General features: G+C 42.2%; 1 protein-coding gene across 1 annotated transcript; it reads left to right on the forward strand.

The window, feature by feature from the left end:
* Window positions 1–4,751: 4,751 nt before the first annotated feature.
* On the forward strand, window positions 4,752–16,432 carry LOC115771958 (putative uncharacterized protein DDB_G0282129). The gene is made up of 5 exons (XM_030717867.1): window positions 4,752–4,818; window positions 13,160–13,253; window positions 13,353–14,547; window positions 14,623–14,832; window positions 14,897–16,432. The coding sequence occupies exons 1-5, from the start codon at window positions 4,752–4,754 to the stop codon at window positions 16,430–16,432; spliced, it is 3,102 nt and encodes a 1,033-aa protein (XP_030573727.1).
* Window positions 16,433–18,361: the final 1,929 nt, after the last annotated feature.

An 18,361-nucleotide genomic window follows, 5' to 3' on the forward strand; every position in this document is an offset into this window, starting at 1 on the left:
TGTGTGTGTGTTTGTAAATGTGTGTGTGCGTATTTTTGATTCTTCTTATTTTTTGCTGCTCGGTTTTGGTGTCTGAACTGCCGCTCTTGCTCTTGCGGCAGCCGAGACCAGACCAAAGCCAAGTTCGAGAGCGCGCGCGTTGGCGATGACGCCGAAAACGAAGGTGAAGGCGACGGCGACGGCGACGGCAGCGACGCTGACCTACTTCCAAGCTCTTACAATCAGAATGTTTTATGTTTCGATTTTATTATTTTATTTTGTGAAGTGTTCGTTTCGTGTATCTTTTCGATTTACTGGCCAGCTCTGCCGCAGACGTTGATCAGGCTGTCCATCTGTGTGTGCGTGTGTATGTGCGTGTGTGTGTGTTAGTGTGAAGTTACTTTTTCTTTTGTTGCGTTTTGTCTGCTCTCAATTGTTCATGCTGTTTGGTAGGCCTATGTCGGAGCAAGCACATCTACACCAGAATAATTTCATGGTATGACTTTCCAAAAAATTGTGTTTTTATGTATGTGTACCTTAAATACATAAGCACACAATATATATACATCTATATTTATCTGCTACAGAATTTCACTCGCTTGTGCTCTCTGTACTGTTCGCACAGATATATATTTATATTTATATTTATACTTATACTATACATATAAATGTACTTTTCTTCTTCAATTACTTTCGAATATACATATATATTCTTAGTTACTTAAGTCTTGTTAACTGGGCGTTCACAATTGCAAGACTTGACGGGGCTTATTGGGGAATTATAAAACCTGCTCTTCAATGCATATCATCTTATCTCAAAGCTGCTGCACTGTGGTTTAGCACAGGATTCTACTTTCCAATAACAATGACAGATCTTAGTATATAGTTCACTTAGGTATACAATTATTATATCAACTAAAAGCCCATTCACTCCCGGCTAAGTAAATACATATATATCTTTCCAGGACCTTGGTCAGATTTTGTTGTTGACTTTATTAAAAAATAGCAAGCTGTTGGCTAATTTTGGCCCACTGTGCGTCGTTTCCAGCTGCTGCTCCTGCTGTTGCATGACATAAACTTTCGATTGTCTGACTCGGTCGGTTCGTCACATAACTGTGACTTCGTCAGCCGACATCTTCTGTTCTTTTCTTTATTTCTTAGCTACCACATTAATTTGGGTTATGGGCCAAAATGGGTAATTGGGTCAGATCTCGACGGGAAAAGCTTTCAAATTCATTTCACTTAAAATTCTTTGGGCTTAATGTTTTCTTATTTTAAGATTTTTAGTCATTCGCTGCTGCTTACGAGACTTTATGAAATCACAAATCCCATTTCATTGAATTTACAACTTTCATGGCTTATTTCTTACATTTGTCTGGCCCTGCCATTTGGTGCTGGTTTAATGCGCTTGGCATTGTTTTGGCTGTGGCTTTGATTTTGGTGTCTTTCTTGATTCTTACCCATTTCTCTTTCTTCTTTCTTTGCGCCGTTGGTTAATAATTTTATGTTAATTATTAAAAAGTGAAAATACATTTTATACTTACGATTGTGGGTCTCGCGTTTCAAAGTCTTGTGATTTTCCATCGTTCTGCCTCTGGTTTATATAATGCAAGGTTTCGCTGCTAATTGAATACATTTGTCAATTGAGATCATTTTTCCATTTCGTAGGGGAGTAATAATTACTTTTTTCCAATTATCACAAATATGGTATACTACTTATATGCTATTAAGTTAAGCAGGAATCGATTTTTTATTGATGATATGGGGTCACAGTTCTTGATATAAATTGCTTGGACTGTGCACACATTAAAAAAAGGAGACTTGCACTGAATGATATGTGAGTGTATTTAACATATAACTTTCACCCAAATAGCAGTGAGCGCGGTATAACGGCATCATTATTACCATCAATCGGTCCAACGGATGCCACTGACCACCATCATAATGTGTTGATGCATGGCCGCCATCACCGACAGCAGATTATCAAGTACTTATGTGAACTCACCTGCACGTGAATAGATTACATATATAACAGCACATACATACATCCATACATCTACACACGCTTATGCCATGTGCATAGAATTGAAAATGTGTAAAGTTTTGAACAAAAGTTTTACTCAATTCAAATTCTACGGCGATTTCACATGCTTGGGAAAATCTCAAAAGAAAGAAAAAGCAGTCGAAAATCCACAAAAATAAGTAAGAGTGCCTTAATCGGGAGAACCTGACTAGGTAATACCCTTAATTGTCAGGATTTTACAAAAAGTATCTCTCACATACAAAAGAAACCCAAGATATATATACGAAAGCCGTATCCGTTAGATACAAAGGTATTTGTAATAAAACAATAGTATCTGCGTAATATAAAAGAATCTGTTAAGTAACGCTCGCAGTATCTGTAAATATAAAGATCCCTATAAGATAGTTAAAGGCATCTTACTGATAACAAAATTAATGAAAAGATATAAATGCCTCTATGGGATAAAAAGAAACTCTTAGGTACGAAAGCAACTGTAAGAGAACTAAAAGTGGTAACATATAACTGCGCTAAATTTATTTTACCCAATTAAGATGAGTACAGGGTATAACTAGAGGCCTATCAACTGCTGTGCGAGCAGTGGGAAATTCAATTGAAGCGAGAGAGCATTAGAGAGATGCAAAGCGAGAGAGCGAGAAAGAAAAGTGAGCAATGAAACAGCAGACGGTTTCTGCATTAGAAAGTTTTCTTCAACAACAACCAAAAGATAGTAACACCAGCCGCGCAAACGACAAAAGAAGCAACTGTAAGTGCAGAGCCAACAAAAAAAAAGGCCTAAGCATCGAGATACTTTTAACTGACTCGAAGTCTGAGACTGCGACTGCGACTGCGACTGCAAATGGTCGAGCCCCGATCTTGAAACGCTCGCTGAGCAGACCAGACCAACAAACTGCAACTAAAGAGATTTTACCAACTGCAGTACAAAAGTACACACACTCACACACACCCGCAGATACATTTAAGCACATAGATACATTTGGTGCGCTTTCTGTGCTGCTTGGGTGTTTTTGGGCTCTGGCTAGCTGCTGTTTGGCTAGCGAGCAGGCAATTAAATTATAATTAAGAACCCATTGGAAATTTCACTCTTCTTGTGTGTAATTAGCCGTGAGCTTGGCTTTATGCAAATAAAAGTAAAACTGAAGCAACAATGGCAAGCAAATTGCTTGTGCAGAAGTTACAGCAAAAACAAAGCCCATAGAAAACGAGCAAGAAAATAAATGCACAAACGAAAAAAGTTTGAATTATATAATTAAAAAAAAAATCTTGACGAAAATAGACGAAAGTTGTAATTTGTAGCTAAACAACGGCAAATACGCAAAAGCGTATAAAAGATAATTTGAAAAGAAAAAAAAGAAAAGAAAATTAAAGAAAAAAGCCGAAGCACGCTTAGAAGGCAGTTGCCAGCAAACGGCATTCGCTGCGATTGCGAAGAAAGTTAAAGTTATAAAAGTCCATTTGAAGCAAACGCAAACGGAACGAAATGGAAACGGAACGGCCATAAACTGTAAATAATTAAGCACTGCCGGATGGTATCTCTGTGTATGCGTGTGTGTGTGTGCGCGCTCCCAAGGCGAAACTCTTACTGAAAGCCAAAAGCTCGCGCACATGGCAAAGGCAAACTGCAGACCAAAACAAAAGACTTCAACAAAGAACCAAACTTGAACTGAGCGTGCTCAGCAGCAAGTTGCTCGCACGCCTGTATGTGTGTGTGTGTGTGTGTGAGTGAGTGTGCAGAGAAAGAAATGGAAATGCTAACAGCACACAGAACTAAAGCCAAGCTTCAGCTTGAGCGTGTGTGCGTGCGTATGTGTGTGTGTGTGTGTGAGTTGGTTAAGCGAAAGCGTCGAAGCAGCGAAACAAAATGGAATGGCATGAAATTTCTTAGCGATCTTTGAGGATAAGCGCTAGTTTCACTGCGCGCTGCCGCACAGACGTCTACAGTGGTTCGAGGCAGACGTTACGTTCAGACGGTCGGCGCGCAAGAATCGCCACCAATAGCTAAAAACTAAAACTAAATCTAAGACAACAACAGGCGCCTGTGTGCAGAACTCTACAACTCTTACAGTTGGAAAACTCAACAAGATTAACTCCTGCTTCAGTTCCAGCTACAATTGCGGCTTTACTTTAAGTGTTGAAGTGAATAAATTGAAACTTTACAAAATTCTATAATTAATGTCTTTATGCAAAGCAGACAGCGAAACATATGCTATACAAAATGTTGACTACTCTTGACTTTAGTGCACTTGGAATTTAATTTTCACTTGGCCCAGCCAAAATCATTAAATCCACAAGAAATAACCACAACAACAACAACAACAACGACACCAGCAACAGCAACAGCAACAACAAAAGGCAAAAAAGTCGCATAAAACTGTTTTGTGTTCTCTGCATATCAAGCGAAAAGTGAAAGTGTTTTTTATCGGTGTGTTTGTGTGCTTGCGGCTTGGGCTTTGGTTTAATTTTTAAATTTTGGGCGCTCAGTGTGCGTGAGTGCCTCTTGAATTCCAAATATCTTACAATGGAAACCAGGCAAACTACCAAATAAGCAGCAGTAATCAAAGAGAAACTATCAAACCAAAAGCATTTCACGCCATTCGGTGTGTGTGTGTGTGTATCTGTGACTTAAACCCCATTGGATTACAATAACCAACAACAACAAAGCATCAAACACGTCCAAAATAGCTAAGGATATACCATCCAGGACATCAGCAACAACACATTACATTTGGATATGGCTGCCAACGAGATTATGGCACCGACAGTCAATGCCAACTGTCAATATTCGACCAGATATTGCTGTAAGTATAAATCAAAGGATACTCAACTTAACTAACCCAAGAGAGTAGGCTCAGACATAAGCACGCCTACTTGGCAGCTTTTGAGAAACTAACAAACCAGAAAATTTTTGAAAAATAGTAAAAATGAAAAGAAGAAAAAATAAACGAACGTCTTTTATAGAAAGTTTCAGAAGAGATTGCGCTCTTTGTCTGACTCTGGGTGTGCGTGTGTGTGTGTCTGTGTGTCTGTGTGTGTATCTTTAGCATCGTCTCAGCTGCAATCACCCAAGAGCCGTCGACGTTGTTGCCCCTGTTGAGCATCGGCCACAACTGCGCCAAGCGGCGATGGTTTCTTCTGCTTCTACTTGGTTGCGCAGTGCACGGGTCTCTGCAAGCTTTGGCAGCTCGCTCGCTTCTGCCTCGACTCGAATATTAATAGGTGAAAGTTGTTGCTTGCATCTTTTTTCTCTATCTGTTTTCTTTCCTTTTCTTTCTGCCGCTGCCGCTGCGGCTGCTGCTCTTGCTGCTATTGCCGTCTCAGCCAGCCAAGACCCTTACTGGCTGAAAAATTTATGTTTCCTTTTTGTTTCTGTTTTTTTTTTTTCTTAGTTTTCTTGTTGATTTCCTTTTGTTTTCAATCAATTTCTCGTATCGCTCGCATTTAACTTGTTTTTATTGGTCAGGTGATTGGCTGATTTGTGTGTGTATTTTAATCCTGACCCATTTTCACCAGCCCGAACATAAGCATTGTGGAAAATGACATTTCCAAGGCGAAATTTCCTGTTGTTCGATATCAATTCTCGTAATGCGTAGCCTTCAAAAATTGTTGTTGTCGTTTTTTTTTCTTTTTTTTACAAAAACAAACCAATTTGGAGCTCTAGAGACTCGGCCTCTTGAATGTGGCCTGGCTTTGTCGCTTTGGCATTTCCATTTCCATTATAATTAAGCGCTTACATAACCGAGTTTTGTTTACAAATTTTTGCTGCGACTGCGGCTGCTGCTGCTGCTGCTGCTGACGTCGTGTGTGCAGGTTCGGTTTTCGAGTTCAATGTCCCAACTTGTTGCTGTTTGGGTCTACAGACGTCGATTGCAACAGCTCCTGGGCGACACGTATGGATCTCTCTGGAATACGCGGCGTATGCGCAATAAATTCGTTTCAATTTCTGGTTTCGGCTCGAAATATCGACTCGGACTTTGATTTTGATTATGATTTTGAGTTTGTTTTTGATGTTGTTATTCGTTTTGATTTCTATGCATTGATATTTAGTTTTATAAATATTATTATTGCTGGCACTTTTGCACGCGCAATTATTTAGAATGACTCATCGGGTTTTCTGTTGGCCAAGTCAAAATTGTGTTGCCAAAATTATGGCTGTGAGTGTGTATGGCTGTGAGTGTGTTTTGTATCACGCGTTTTGCTTTTGAAGTGCATAACAAGAAAATAGTTTAAATGTTGGCGCTGTTGGCGAGTGTTGGAGTCGATTCGAGTCGACGTTGCTCAATAATACCGTTGCTTGATAAACCGCTACAAATTATCTATCTATATACATCAATATATTATATATGTTTTGTGTTGTCTCTGTATCTGTATCTGTATCTGTTTCTGTTTCTGTCCGTTTGTCGCTTGTCGTTTTGACTGTTTTCTATTTTCGTTTTGAATGCGATTATGCAACCTGCGCTTGAGCTTCGCTCGTTTCTTGTCGTTTGCCTCCAAATGTTGGCCAGGTAACGCGCATTTACCGCTTCGTTGTGGCATCTAATGAAAGTCATGTCATTAGGCAACCCCCACCTCTCACGCAACCTGCCCGAGCTTTTGCAAAAAGAGAAATTTTACAGAAGATATATCAATAGAATTGCATACTTTGGTGCAATTGCCTTAGCTTCAGACATTGGCCAAAGTAATGAAAAGAGGTTAACATCTTGTTTAGTTTTTGGTCTTGCTTTCTAACTTCACTAATCCGCTGGCCACAAGACTTGCGTGAGTTGTACACATTTTCAATTGGAACTCTTTCGCTTCCTCGTTAACAAGATTTATATAAAGCTGGCTAATTGCCACACGTAGCATACATTATGCAATGTTGGTTAATTCTACAATAGCTTTATTTGCTGCTTTCTTAACAACATTTAATTGGCCATCAAACGTGATTAAGACGCGTTAAGTGAAGAGCTGAAGACGCGACAATGATGCAAAACTCTTTTATATAATGCCCGAAAGGGCTTGTTAGAGAAAAGCGACCGATCACCAAATTGAAACAAAAGAAAAATACATATATCAAATAGCCAAAAATTCGATACGGAGTATCTTTCTTGTCAGATTGTAATTACTTTAATCAAAAAGCAATATGTTTCGCCTAAATTATTTTAAGAGACTTACAGAAAATACTTACGTTCATTAGTATGCTTAACTGCACAGTAAAAAGTACAAATGAGCCCTTTGTGCCTCGCAAATACAATTGACTTCGCACACAATATATATATTTAATTCCATTCATCGAAACATCTAGCCAGCCATATATCATTTTTGCTATACACATTTCGCCAGCCTTTCTTTCCCATACATTTCGCCTGGCGATGGCTGGCGGACTACCACAACTGTGGTGCGCTCCGACCGCTTGCTGTGCCACCATTTGAGCCACAATTTGGCGGCTGCCCGCATGGTTGGCTACGAGTACTCTGGCTTTGTCGTGGCTCCAGCAGTTGCTCGCTACTCGCTTACTTATTAGAACTTTCACTTTAGGTTCGCCTCAATTGGGAGCTCGAATGCGGCTCTTCACACGCTTCTCGCTTTACCACCTCACAAAATTGGCTTTTATCTCCATTTTCGTTTACTTTTTACACCTTTTCATCGTTAGAATGGGAATTGTATAATAGCTCAGACGGAGCAGAATGCACCCCATTTGATAGAAAATAGGCTAAATATGTCAAGTAAGCTACAATATTTATGCTCAAGTTTTAGCGTAGTTTTATTTTTTATGCTTTTGCAGAAAATGAAAAAAAAAAAACAGTTTAATTTTTTAAGAAAAATAATACATATAAAGTTTTGCTTTCATGCGGCGAAGGTTAAGTTTTTTTATGTAAGATGCCACAGTTTGATTTGATTTTGTTTTATTGTTTTGCATTGCGTTTATTTTTTTTCTTTCTCGACATAACAGCCGCAATATATCTACAATATTTTTTTAATGAATGATTTGGTTTTTAATTTTTTTTTTGTTTTTGTTTGTTTCTATTTTGCAATTTCGCGAGACGCGCCAAAGTCATTTGAACCTTTGTCTATTTGTATCTGCACAATCGCATCTACGGCACGTAACTAAGTGCGTGTGTGTGTGTGTGTGTGTGCTTGCGCATGTGTGTGTGTATGTGTGTACCCTGACTCTTACCGCTATTTACATTAACATTAGAGCTTTACTTTTGCTACGTTGTTGTTGTTGTTTTTGTTGTTGCTGTCGCTGTTTCTGCTGCTGCTTCTGACGGCGCAAAGTGAAAGTTGTAAGCTGTATGTGTATGTGTGTGTGCATGTGTGTGTGTGAGTACTGAGCCGAGCTAAGCTCAACTGAGCTGAGCTGACGCATCGTGGAAGCTCATGAAAACTGTTAAGATACATTTATCGGCTTATGCATATATGTGTTCACCGCAAGCAATTGATAAGAATATTAATTGAGTAGAAATGAAAAGTGTTTTTCATTTACGCTTTCAAATAAACATCATAAGACAATCATGACAACAATTAGAAAATGCAAACATTAAATGACAAACACACACAACACACACACACGTGCTTGGATACATTTGTCCGTTGCAGAAGTTGCTTATACGCCGCGTTGCACTTTCGAAAAAAGCTCTGCAGCGACTCAAGTGCATTTTAAACAGCGGACAGAAAGAAAGAAAATCTTTGTTAAAGTTCATAAACCTTCTTGCAACAAAACGGCTAACGAGATGGCGGCAATAACAAATGCAACAGACGATTTTCAGCAGCAGCAGCAGCAACAACAACGACAACAACAACAACAACGGGTTTCGACTTCTACTAACAGAAACATGAAAAGCAATAGGTTTTCCAAAGCAACAGAGAAATTCAGCAAAGCGAGCGAATAAATATGTATATATATATATATATTATTATATGGATATATATATATATAAAATTTTTCCTTCCTAAATTACTTCTGACAACGTCAATGATTACAATAATATATAATCATGATGGATGGATGATGATAATGATGCTGCTGTTGTGGCTGATGATGATGATGTTGCACGTTGCAAGTTGCAAGTTGCCTGTTGTCTGTTGTCTGGTCATGTTTATAAGTAGTGCGGAATTTCCACAGACGGTTAGCGTACGTTCAACTTCAAAATGAAAATTGCAAAGAGAAAAGTCGACAGACGACGGCACAGCCAGTTGCTCGCTTTTGGTCTGAAATGTCAGTTAATTAGCAACTTTTGACTTTTATCTATGTTGGCATTACCTTTCTTCTAAATTTTCGTCGGAAAATGTATAACAAATAAATTAGTTGCCCCGATGCGAATTACATTCGCTGACGCTTTAGATTATGGAAAAAATGCATTTCTTCGTCATTTGGGAGAAAGTAAAAGCCGAGAATTAAATACCAGCCTGGCAGCAGTGGCAGTGGCGGATTGCTGGATGCCTGGTTGCCTGGTCGATGACTTACACGGAAAGCGCTGGCAATGCCGGCACACGGGGCGTATGCGCATTGTCTAAAAGTTTTGTGGCCGTGGCGTGCGGAGAAAACTCTCAAGAAATGCAGCACAAGTAGAAAACTGACTGCAACTGAGATAGCTGCAAGCCGTTGTCGTTGGAAAGCCGCATCGTCTCGTATTTCATTCGAGTCTGGTTGTTGTTGCTGTTGTTGTTGTTGTTGCAGCGACTGCACAAAACGCAGCACCAACGCAGTCGAATTCTTCCATTCGCCTTGGCATTGCAATCGAGCAAAAGTTTCACATTGTATTCACGGACAGCTTCACTTAAGAGGAGATTGTTCAACTTTATGGCCTGGCTATGGGGCATACCTTCCAGCTGTTTGTGAAACATTTAGAAAGGGGCGTCGAAGTTCAAGAGAATTTGGTTAACATTTCTCTTCAACTCGCCCAAGCTAAGAAACGTCTTTTAAGAAATACAAAAAAGTGATTGCACTTTTAATACATTTTTCAAGAAATTCTTCTTTTCATATAGAAAAACAAATTAGGTGTATGAGAAAATCTAATTTTTATAGTTTTTATAAATAATAATCTTCACGTTCCTTTGCTAAAGAAATTTGTGCACTGACATCATATCGTAAATCTATCTCTCTCTCTCTCTCTCTCTCTGTCTCTCTCGATATGTACCTCGCCCTAGCCACGCCCCCATCACTTTCGCATACGATTATCGAGAGTAGGGCATGTTGAATGCTTCATTTGGTTCAACTGGCTTTATATGCAGAGCCAAAGCACACCGAAATCCCAATGACCTCATTAGAAGTTCTCACGCAAAGAACAGATTGTAAAAAAAAAGAAAGAGAGAGGGGAAAAAACTGTGAAAAAGCGAAACGTCACGGTTAACAATTTCGCATTTCATCAAGTAAACAAACAATCAAAGAATCAACCAAAGCAAAGCAGACAGAAAGAACGTCACAAAAGGGGGGGAGGGGGGCAATCAGGATGGCAGCATGAAAGAAAGGGGCCGTAACGAAAGGAAGCACAACAAATCGTTAGTCAGGTTTTCAATTCTGAGACCAATTATGCGTAAAAAGCAGACGAAATGGAAGATGCCAAGCAAAACGAAGAACAGAACAAAAAACTATAAAAAAAAGAAAGAAAGAAAGAAAACGAAGAGAATCTCCAAAAGAAATGCAAATGTTGATTCATGGGTGATAAGTGTGCAGCTCCAAAGGCCTAGAACCGGTTCTGCGGCTACGAAAGTGCTTTAAACGGAAGTGAACATTGAGCACAAAGAAGAGTCGAGCAGAGCAAACATAGAGAAGTGAAGATGAAGGAGAGTATATAAGATAAAGAACCAATGGCGTGCACTGAGAAAACAACAACAACAACGCCGTTGGTCAAATATAGGTCAAAAGAGAAACTAACGGTAAACGTTGCTGCTGCTATTGTTGTTGCTTTTATTGTGGTTGTTGTTGCTGTTGTTGCTGTTACTGAGACAGACATTTCGGCTTGCCTGCAGAGCAGCTTCAGCATCTCTCAAGCTACAGATGATTTGGGTTACATAAAAGGGCGCGAACGGAAAGTAGAAACCAGAAGACGTCTCTTCCTCGCGCTTGTGTGTGTGTGTGTCTGTGTGTAAGAGAGAAGTTGTATGACGCGTTATACATACATACAAGCACACACACACATGCACACACACTCACACGCACACGCACCGCTGAACGGGCGCGCAGACGCACGAAAACTTGTTGCAAAGAAAGTGAATCTTTTGTGAGCCGCTCCCCCGGGCAACAATTTGCGCTACTTCTGCTCAAGCGCCCCACACATCGCCCAGCCGCCACCCCACTCACACCCGCCCCCCAAGATCCATCCGCGCACACACTCAATTATGCTGCTCTCTTGTCTGTGGCTCTTCGCTCACGGCGAATGGGGAACGTGAAACCTCAACATGTCACGAACAGAAGGTTGAGGTTGTTTTACACAAGGCTTACCCGCTCGTTGTCTTTCTTACTATGGTTCGCAAATCTGATATAAACGTATATTACATATATAACTATATATATTTATATTTTTGCAAATTTGTTGCGCATAGTTTTTGTTTATCGAGCAGGGTTGGGCTAGGTTATAGCTTTTGCGGGTAGACAATTAAATGAATCAAGCAAAGGCTGGCAAAGTATCCGCAGATCGATATCGCGCAAATGCCCTTGCCCTGGCCAGATGCATCATGAGCACCTAAAGTGTACTTAGTTTATGGTATGAGAGCTTATTTTCTCGTTTCAATGTGAATCTATTTCCCATTTGTCGAGTATACATATTATAACCCAAATCAAGTTTAGAAAGTAAACGGGCTGTGGGCCCAGCTAGAATGCAGGCGGCCCAGTCCGCAAAGCCTTCGCTATCTCCTGTCATGCATTTTGGTCGGTGCTCACCGACGCGACTTTAGATCCGGCTTCGTCTGAGTAGCCAAGCCATTTTCTCTTGGGTAAAAAAAAAAAACAAATAAATAATCGACCAAAAAACTGAGCGAGGTAGCAGGCGCGCAGCTTGCGGCTGGCTTCTTGCCTTGGCTGAAACAAGAAATCATCAGCAGCAGCAAGACTCAAGAAACTTGAAAGAAGGAAAAAAAAACGCCATCAAACATCCACACACACACACACGACGTGGCGAACAAAGAGCTGCAAAGAAATAGAGAAAGAAAAAAGTGAACGAGTAGAAATTACGGTATATAAATAAAGAAAGACTGCAAAAGAAATAACCGAACGCCGTCATAAGCGAAAGTGAAATCTGCTAATGAATTCTTCAACGTTGAATAGTTTTCAGTCATTATGGTCGCCAGTCGAGTGTTGCTGTTGCTGTTGCTCATGGCGTATACTTGATGGGCATACACACATGCCGTAAATACAAGCGAACGCATGTGTGTGTATGTGTGTGTGTGTGTCTGTGTGCACGGTCTTAAGATGCGACTCTTTGCGCCAGGCTGGCTTTGAGCTCGACTTGGCCCGGGCTCTGATCTTGCTTTTGGCTTTGGTTTCGTTTTCGAATTTTTTTAGTCTCGCTTATGGACTTAACTGGTAAAAGTTGCTAGATTCGTTATAGCAATTAACCAGCAGTCGATTCGAATGCGAATTTAGCTGGCCGCGCAGTCATCGATTTTGGCCCAATCTTGAGATTGCAATGTGATTTGGCCGATGCGATGCGAATCGTGGCGCAGTGTGACGGGTTCATTGAAACCTTGCTGGCCACTGCCAGAGGTCTTTATCGGCAATGCGGCATAAACTTGAATTGCAGTGGCAAGTTGCAGTGGAAAGTTGCAGTCAGCCGCAGTCAGATCAATGCCCCGTGTAGATCACTTAAATCAAACGCTTAACTACTTTTTTTCTTTAGGAATTTGTATTTGCCAAGGAAGCGAAACTTGCAAAAATTGCTGCGCGAAAAATACTTTTAATAGTTTTTGCTAGCTATTTCTTTAGCTCCCGCTTTTGTATTTCCTCCATTTCTCATATCTGGGTTAACGCACATAACATTTGGCAATAATATTATTTAGATCCATTTGGAACCTACGCTCACAAGTTTTTTATTTATTTTTTTGATTTTATTTTATTTTGTATCCACACATAACAATCGCTCGTCTGGGGTTACCCAACTGATTGCATAATGTACGCAATTGTTTAATTTGAAACTCATTTATTATGGTTTATTTCGTTTGCAGGGGAAGCTGAAAAAGTCAAATCATTGATCAGATTACGCGCTGAACTCTCACCACTCTTCACGGGCAAGAGAAACGCCTCGAAATATGCCTGGGCGTAAGTAGCGAATACTCCATTCGAAACACCAACGCCTAATCTGCGATTATGTCGCTTCCATGTCATTTACCGATTTCCGAAATTCCCTTTCATTTGCAGCGTCGTCGAGCGTGAGCTTAATGTGCCGCTGCCGCTGTCGAAGATCATCAAGAAATGGAACAATCTGCTGCAGGAGTACAAGGCCATCAAAATGTCCGAGGAGCCGAAGCGGCGGGAATGGCCGTTCTTTACACTGATGGACGTGTATTTCAGCGACCAGGTCAACGATCCCTCGTTGCGCCTGTTCTCGTCCACCAAGACACTAAAGGAGACACTGGACGACAGCGTCTTCGAGGATGATCCGATCATTGCATCGGCTATTGCGGCAGCCACCAGCGGCGCCTATATGGAAATCGATGAGCTGATCAGGCGGCAGAAGGAGCGCGCCGCCCTCGCTGCCGAGCGCAAATTGGCAGCAGCGGCCAGCGGCGCTAGCGGCGACTATAAATACGATCTGAAGCCAATGCTGGCCAACAACAACAGCGGCAACAAGTTCAACAGCAACAGCGAGATGGTAAAGCTCTCCAAGAGCGTTGACGATTTATCCATGCAGCAGTACAAGATTAAGCAGGAGCTGATGCGGCAGCGGGAGCAGGAGCAGCAGGAGAACATGGTCAAGATCAAGCAGCATGCGCGCCAGCAGCAGCAACAGCAGCAGCAGCAACAACAGCAGCAGCAGCAGCAACATCACCAGGCCCAACAGCAGCAACAGCAGCGTTTCATGAGCCACCAGCCGTCACTTTCGCCGCATCCGCATCGCCTGTCCTCGTCCTCGACACCGCCAGGCTTGCAGCATGCGCTGCAGCAGCAGCAGCATCTGCTGCAGCAGCAACAGCAGCATTTACAGCAGCATCTGCAACAGCAGCAGCAACAGGCTCAGCAGCAGCTACAGCAACAGCAACAACAGCATCATCATCAGATCGCACACCCACATCAGCCACCCACGCCGCGCCCCTGTTCGCCGCCTACCACTGCTCAACAGATCCACATCACGGCCACACAGCACCAGGCAGCCCAACAGCAGCTGCAGCAGCAGCAGCAGCAGCAGCAGCAACAGCAGCAACAGCAGCAGCAGCAACACAAGCAACAGCAGCAACAGCCCTACACCGATCCCAATACCATAGATCAGTACCTGCTGTCGTGGAACAATTTCCATGGCAACATGTGCCGCGGCTTTCACTCTCTGCAGAAGGACGAGAAGATGGTGGATGTGACCATCGCAGCAGGCGGAAAAATATTTAAGGCCCACAAACTGGTAAACAGGCGGCTTACTTGACGGAACCGTTCCTCTAACAGTTGTCTCCTTTTTTTTTTGCTTCTCTCTTTCCAGGTGCTGTCCGTTTGCAGTCCGTATTTCCAGCAGATCTTCCTAGAGAATCCATCCAGTCATCCCATACTGCTGATGGCCGACGTCGAGGCCAGCCACATGGCCGGCTTGCTCGACTTTATGTACAGCGGCCAGGTGAACGTCAAGTATGAGGATCTGCCCGTGTTTCTCAAGGTCGCCGAGGCCATGAAAATCAAGGGGCTACACACAGAGGTATACAAAGACAGGAGCACCGTCAATTAGGATTCCCTTAAGCACCTAATTTCTTTGCTTCCAGAAAAACTTGGACAGCGATGCCAGCGACATCAGCTCGCCGCTAGAGAGCGATGGCACCGAGTGCCGCTACGAGCGTGGAACACACAGCGTCAACATCACTAGTGGGCATGCCGCCGGCTATGGACCAACAGCTCTGGAGCAGTCACCTCTGAATGGGCCCAACCGATGCGCCACGCCTTTATCGCTGGCCAGTCCGGGCGGTGGTCAAGCACAGGCGCAGGCACAGGCACAGGCGCAGGCGCAGGCACAGGCACAGGGCTATACTGGCTTCCGTGAACACATTAAGTCGAAGGCTACGTTGGCCGAGAGCTTTATAAAGAATCTCAATCGCAACAATAACAACAACAGCAACAGCACCAACAACAACAACTACAACACTCTTGGCAGCAGCAACAACAACAACAACAATAACAATAATAACAACAACAATGTCAGCAACTCGAATCTGGCAGAGGCGGAAAGCAATTCCTTTGCGATCCTGCAAGCCAACAGCAAAAAGATGCTCGACTCGGCACGTAAACAGCACAAGTACCTGGCCAAGCGCAAGATCCTGATGCACTATAACACAGAGCTGGGCGGCGAAAAGCGCTTGAAGGAGATGGATCGGGAGCGATATCCAAGTGCTGAGCGAAATGACGACGCCCTGAACAACAATCACGCATATGCCCACAGCCAGGATATCATGGAGCCCATCACAACGATTGTGCCACGGACGCCGGAGCCGCAGCCACCGCCAGCTACGCACAACAATAACTTCAAGATACGGCTCGTGGAGAATCATCATCTGACCAATAGCAACAACAGCGGCAGCAAGAGTTCCGGAAATAACAACAACAACAACAACAATGGAGGGCCTGATGATGAGGAAGCCTTGAATCTGGTACAAACGCCCAATGTCAATGGCAATCGGGCACGCCCACAAACCCCAACGCCTCCGCCCGATATTCAGCTGGTGAAGCGTGAAGTGGAGCTTGAGGCGTCGCCAGGTGAAGCCACAAACAACAACAACAACAATGGACACGATGAAGATCTCTCCGCCTATGAGCGTAAATACGATGACAACAACAACAATCGCGGCTTGGACATGGAAACTGATTCGAACAACAACAGCAACAAGGGCAACACCGAGACGAACAACAACAATGCCGAAGCCGGAGCCGGATTGGCACTGGCGCTGGGCAAGCACAAACTGTTAAATGCGATCAATCGAAACCTGGAACTGGAGCAACAGCAACAGCAACATGTTACCGACCGTGAACGGGCAGATGCAACTGAACATGGCGGCAGCGGCAACAACAACAACAACAAAAGCAGCAGCAATGGCGAGCACGACAACGATGACAACAACAACAACAACAACAATCACAGCCAGCACCTGGACTTGAGTACCATCAAGAATATAGCCACAGCGGAGATATTGTGTGGCCTGAAGAGCAAGGTGCTCAAGCTAGAGGAGGAGCAGCGCGAGCGGGAGCGCGAACGGGAGCGAGAGAGGGAAGCCTTGCGCAGCCTGAGCGAGATTAAGAATGCCGATTGATGCGACGGGGATTTGGGCGGGGCTTAAATATATAAAAATATGCATTTGATTAAATTAGAGAGGATTTATAGTACATATAGCGAATCATCTATGTACGCTACATATAGTTATTTATTATACCTTTTAATATCGTTAATGTAATTTTAATGAACGGACTCACACACACACACCCACACACACACACCGACACACACTCACAAGACAGACAGACACACGCATACAAAAACAGGAGCTAAGGCTCTCCCTTTCATTTGGTTAGTAGGTAGGCCTAGCATCTCTCCAGAACTCAAGATCAAGATCCCGTAGTTCTTAAGATACTCATAACATTGTCTCGTACGATTTTCGTACATACTTATATACATACTTATACTAACAAGAATTCACGAATTGAATGAAAAGCAAAAACATATTTAATATTAGCATTTGGAAATTGGCCCTGTTGCAATACATTTTAAGCTCTTTGTAAACAATAATATATTATACCATATACGATGTTTGTGTTGTAGGCGTACACGTGCATACATACAAAAAATGTCCTGATTACAGGTTTATTTAGAAGAACACCTGATTTGATTAATTGCCAACAACTTTTGCAATATGTATTTTTATGATTATTAAATGTATCTCAACACCAATCATGCATACATACACACACACACACACGCATACATTCGCATTCGCATACTATGAAATTACATACATTCATACACACCTACATATATAGTAATGACATTCGGCACTGTTCAATCATGCCATGAACAAAAAACAAACAAAAAACAAAAAAAAACAAAAAAAAAAACAAAAGTAGATATATATGCATCTCGTTTTTAGTTTTAACTTGCCAGTCCTTTCGATTGATGCGCGCTGGTTCAATGTTCAGCTGCTTCGATGCGTAACGTAACCCTGGAATGGTTCCGGAACTTGTTAATTGTTTTACATACTGATGCGGCTGGAACCTAACCTCATATATGCAAGACAAACCACCCTATTATACACACTCTGAACAACAACCCGCACATTTGTTATTTTACATCAACCATGCACAGTGTAATTCGTACAATATTTATTAACATTGTTTACATTTACAACATTTGTGTAGAATTTCATGCTGTTGATCATTTTTTTTTTGTGTAAACGGATAAATGAAATAAAGAAACTGACACATTCAAATTCCAAGGCGTTTTGCATTTGACCGTTACCTCGGGCTGTTATAGCGCACAGGGTGCTCCAAATGCAAACATGTTCGTTAACAGTGAGAACAACAGCAGCGGCAGTTTACAGCGGCAGGATATGTTCAAGGGCCGCTCACTTTCTATGTCGCTGTCTCGCTCAAACGCTCTCTTGCTTTGAATGTGTAACCATATAGTTGTGTGAGTATTGGAAGAAACAAACACGGAATACATTTTATGTATTTTCGGTGGTTGACGGATGGGGGCGCGCCTTTTTTGCCCTTTTTTCGCGCGCGCATCCACCGCATGTAACCGAAAACTATACTAAAACACGAAGTAACTGTAAGCCGAACCGTCCGAAGCCGGCCGAAGCCGGCACGAAGTCCTGCCCAAACGGCACACACACGCACACAAACACACAAACATGCACAACGAAGAAAACGAACGAAATGGAAGGCAGCTAGCGACTAACAGAGCCAGCTAACAGACAGCAGTTGGTCGTCCGTTCTGTTCTCTGTGTGAGGTTGTAAAAAGGCGAAAACGTCACGAGAAAAACCGGTTAATAAATTATTTGCCAATTTAATGGTAAATTCACAATAAATAAATGTTAATTAATATGCCAAAAATCGTACACAAGCCATGGACCAAATAATTGTGCATAAAAAATACATTTGATATAGTTAAACAAGTGAAAAACTAAAGTGAAAGCGACGATGAAAATTTTGCAGAATATTGCGTTTGTTGCGTTTTTTCTTACACT

The sequence above is a fragment of the Drosophila novamexicana genome, unplaced genomic scaffold (genome assembly GCF_003285875.2).
Source record: "Drosophila novamexicana strain 15010-1031.04,08,12 unplaced genomic scaffold, DnovRS2.1 tig00000108-arrow-pilon, whole genome shotgun sequence".
NCBI classification, from domain to species: Eukaryota; Metazoa; Arthropoda; class Insecta; order Diptera; family Drosophilidae; genus Drosophila; species Drosophila novamexicana.

Bases quoted from the DNA above. Each gene is read 5' to 3' on its own strand.
- LOC115771958 (XM_030717867.1), top strand. From the start codon at position 4,752: ATGGCTGCCAACGAGATTATGGCACCGACAGTCAATGCCAACTGTCAA. The intron at 4,819-13,159 runs GTAAGTATAAAT...TTTCGTTTGCAG, and splicing joins ATATTCGACCAGATATTGCT to GGGAAGCTGAAAAAGTCAAA. The intron at 13,254-13,352 runs GTAAGTAGCGAA...TTTCATTTGCAG, and splicing joins GCCTCGAAATATGCCTGGGC to CGTCGTCGAGCGTGAGCTTA.